The sequence below is a fragment of the Mastomys coucha genome, unplaced genomic scaffold (assembly GCF_008632895.1).
Source record: "Mastomys coucha isolate ucsf_1 unplaced genomic scaffold, UCSF_Mcou_1 pScaffold5, whole genome shotgun sequence".
NCBI classification, from domain to species: domain Eukaryota; kingdom Metazoa; phylum Chordata; class Mammalia; order Rodentia; family Muridae; genus Mastomys; species Mastomys coucha.
Genome location: NW_022196911.1, coordinates 72,118,000 through 72,121,803, shown reverse-complemented (window position 1 = coordinate 72,121,803; position 3,804 = coordinate 72,118,000). Strand labels below are relative to the sequence as shown.

At 44.9% G+C, this 3,804-nt stretch overlaps 1 protein-coding gene across 5 annotated transcripts in view; it reads left to right on the top strand.

The window, feature by feature from the left end:
• The window catches only part of Abr (ABR activator of RhoGEF and GTPase), a 203,665-nt gene that overhangs the window by 155,939 nt on the left and 43,922 nt on the right, over nt 1-3,804 (top strand). For all 5 annotated transcript variants that reach the window (XM_031354143.1, XM_031354146.1, XM_031354144.1 and 2 more), the window contains one exon: nt 1,949-2,070. In XM_031354143.1, the coding sequence (XP_031210003.1) occupies nt 1,949-2,070 (122 nt within the window). The remainder of the gene's footprint in view (nt 1-1,948; nt 2,071-3,804) is intronic.

The following is a 3,804-nucleotide window of genomic DNA, read 5'->3' as shown; positions in this document are numbered from 1 at the left end:
GCAGGAGGCTGACTTTCCTTGAAGTTTTCGCCTCAAATACCGCCATCACGCAAGTGTGCGTGGCATAATCCCAACACTCAGGAGGCAGAGGCAGGAGGATCTCTATGAGTTTGAGGCCAACTTGATCTGCACAGCAAGTTCTAGGCCCAGGCTACACAGAGAAACCTTGTCTCGAAAAAAACAACCCCTCCCCCCCCCCAAAAAAAAAGAATTTTAAGACTGTTGGCTCATAGGTCCCTATAATAACCTGTTAAGACAATCTCTGAGCCTGGCACAGGGATCCCCAGATAAAAGTGTCAAAACTAGATTCTTAACTGGGCTATCAAGCTCTACACATTGCCTCCACTAGAAGTTGGACCTCTGGAGACCTCTTTCTTGGTACACATCCTTGCTCTGATTGGGACGATGCCCCTAGGAGACACTTAAGGAACACATTAGGTAGGCCAGGGCTAGGCAATGAACCCAACAACAGAAAATGCTAGTACTGGCCGGGCAGTAGTGGCGTATGCCTTTAATCCCAGCACTTGGGAGGCAGAGGCAGGTGGATTTCTGAGTTCAAGGCCAGCTTGGTCTACAGAGTGAGTTCCAGGACAGCAAGGGCTATACAGAAAAACCCTGTTTCTAAAAACCAAAAGAAAGAAAAAAAGAGAGGAAGGAAGAAAGAGAGAGAGAGAGAGAGAGGGGGAGAGAGAGAGAGAGAGAGAGAGAGAGAGAGAGAGAGAGAGAGAGAGAGAGAGAGAGAGAGAGAGAGAGAGAGAAGAAGAAGAGAGAGAGAAAGAAAGAAAGGAAGAAAGAAAAGAAAATGCTAGTCCTGGACATGGTTAGTACTGGATATGGTTTAGGCCACCCAGGCTGACAGTATGTCCTTGGAAACACCTACATGTGGCATTGCATCTCTCCTGGAGTGGGATGGGAAGCATTCTGATGGAAGAATGGGAAAGCAGTGTGAGGAACTGGGGAGACAGTGGCCCTCCGTGGTCAACAGGCTGGCCCAGATACAGTGCCTTTAGTCTAATTGAGGTAATTAAGTAGCATTTAGAGGGAAGGCTGACTCGGTTTATGCTCCTTTGTTTCATTTATGAGTCTCCCATGTCTGCTGGGAAAGGCAGCAGTGAGGGACGGGGTCTGGAGCGCGGCTAATGGGGCGTGGAGCTGTCTGTACGCGGTTCCCGGCCCTGACTTGCAGCATCCCAGAAAATGGCACTAGTTTGTTTTACTCTGAGGATATCTGAAAAAAAAAAAATCTCTAGAAGGCAAAGAGCACTATCGGTTTCAGGTTGTCTAAATCATATCCTTTCGTCATGCTCACCCACAGACGGATAGTGTATGTAGGTCACATAGCGTATTGTGCACACACAGAAGGCTGGAATAGATGGTGACAGCTCTGAAGAAGCCCACTAGCTCTGAGGGGTGGCAGGGAAGAAACGATACATGTCTCATGAGCACTGAAATGCTTCTGACTGTCCCTGATCGCTATAGCTCCCCTTGGGGAAATCCCGGCGTTTTTCATCCGTAGTTGAAGAATCCACTGAGAAGGTAGCATGGGCGAACCTGAGTGGGTTGGCTGAGCAAGATGAGCTGAAACTAGATCAAACTCTCCGTTGGGAGGAGATGTGAGATTGGAGGTGTTCATGGCCAAGGATGGAGAAACCAAGTCATTCCAGAGAGTTTTTGTCCAGGGGAAGCTGTTGAGAGCTGTGGGAAGGGTGCCCCTTCTGAGTGTCAATCCTCTATGGCATGCCCCTGCACTGTGCCATTTCACAGTGAGTACTGCCTCACGAGGCAGGTACCATTCTCTTAGCTGCACAGACAATAAGTCTGAGATTAGAGAAGAGAGCAGCTGAGAAAGGGCTGAGTCTGGGGTCTGACCAGGACTCCGAAGCCAGTGCAGGCTGGGCCCTCGACGCTCTCCTCCCTCTGAGCAGGTGGGGGGTGCTCTCTCCCTCAGACTCGGCAGCTAGTGAAGGACGGATTCCTGGTGGAAATGTCTGAGAGCTCCCGGAAGCTGCGGCACGTCTTTCTCTTCACAGATGTCCTACTGTGTGCCAAGCTAAAGAAGACCTCTGCAGGGTGAGGATATTGGTTTGGGGTCACTGGGACAACTGGCTTGGGCAGTGTGTTTCTTCTTCTTTTTCCCCTTTTTAAAAAAAAAAAAAAAAAAGGCATGTTAGCCAGGAGTGTTGGCTTATATCTGTAGGGAAGCTGACACAGTAAGATCCCAGCAAGTTTAAGGCTTCCAGGGTTACAGTTTGAGACCATACACACATATATTCAGTTCAGTTTTACTGCATAGTCTTTTCTAAAAAGAAATCAGGCCTTATTATTATTATTATTATTATTATTATTATTATTATTATTATTATTGCAATATATTACAGGAAAAAAGACCTCCCTGAATATAAGCATAAGTCTTCTGTAACTATATTTCTTTCCCATTTTTTAAAAATGGTTTTATGTTTTTACTTATAGTTGTACTAACAGAGAATGTCTAATTTGGGGCTCTACTTTTTATTTTTAACATTTACTTGATTATTACATATTAGATAGGTCTCACTATGTAGCCCTGGCTATCCTGGAACACCTTATGTAGACCAACCAGGCTAGCCTTAAACTCAGAGATCTTCCTGTCTCTGCTTCCCGGGTGCTGGTCAATCAGAGGTGTGTGCTACCACCTTATCCAGCTTGGGCTTTTCCTGTTCCATGTAAGCATTTTCTTATTGATGCTGAATCCTTACAAACACCACTTTACTTTTCTGCACAATATTAAGTGGCTATGCCATAGTTTACTCAAGTATTCTCTCCTTACTAGACAAAGTTTTTGCTCACTACAGTTCCGTGGGTATTCATTACGTCTGCTGCCATTTGTTGAGATCTTCCACCACTCCAGGTGCCATGACAGATGTTTCAAATACATTATTTCTAATCTTCCTATCACCTTCACAAAGTGGTTGTTATTTTCCCTATTTCATAGTCAGAAGCTAAAGAGAAGGCAAGTAAGTTGCCCAAGGCCACATGGCTAGAAATGGAGGAGACAGGATTTGAACTCTTAACTCTGAAGCTCCTCTTCAACTCCTTTTCAGTCGAGTGGATACATTCTGTCATTTATAACCTATTATATACTTAACATGCTGCCTCATACTATAGAGGGGGAGATCTTTGTGCCTACAGTAACACAAGGGACCAGAACTGGGAACAAATCTAATTCTCAGAGGAATTGGAAGAAGAGAGGAGGCCATTGACTCCCTCATTGAGGGAGTCAGTTGAGGACATGACTCCCAGGAACTAGACCACAGAGATGCTAATAGAAAACTGTGTACTGGAATTATGCTCCTGTGCTGCATTTATGAGTCCCCAGTGTCTGCTAGGAAGGGAAGTAATGAGGGGCATGGTCTACAGTAAGTCTAACAAGACATGAAGCTCCCTCTGCTTTCAGCTTTTCTCCCACAGCAGATATTAATTATCAATCATGGCCTTTCCCATTATGTTTAGAGATAGATAGATAGATAGATAGATAGATAGATAGATAGATAGAGATAGAACACCCCCCCAAATAAATAAAGTCATATGCCACCACACCCAGTTTGGATATAGTTCTATGACTCTCAGCCCAGGGCTTTGTATGCTCCCTATGGAGTGGAACTGGTATTTAGAATCGAATCTATAGCCTATCTCTACTCTAAAGGACAATGATTAGGAGCTTCCCTATGGGTAGACTAGCAGAGAAGGCAGGGTGTGAAGCAAGAGATAGGAAAACATGAGCTCAGCCAAGAAGGCTTCATTCTTTTTTTTTTTTTTTTTAAGATT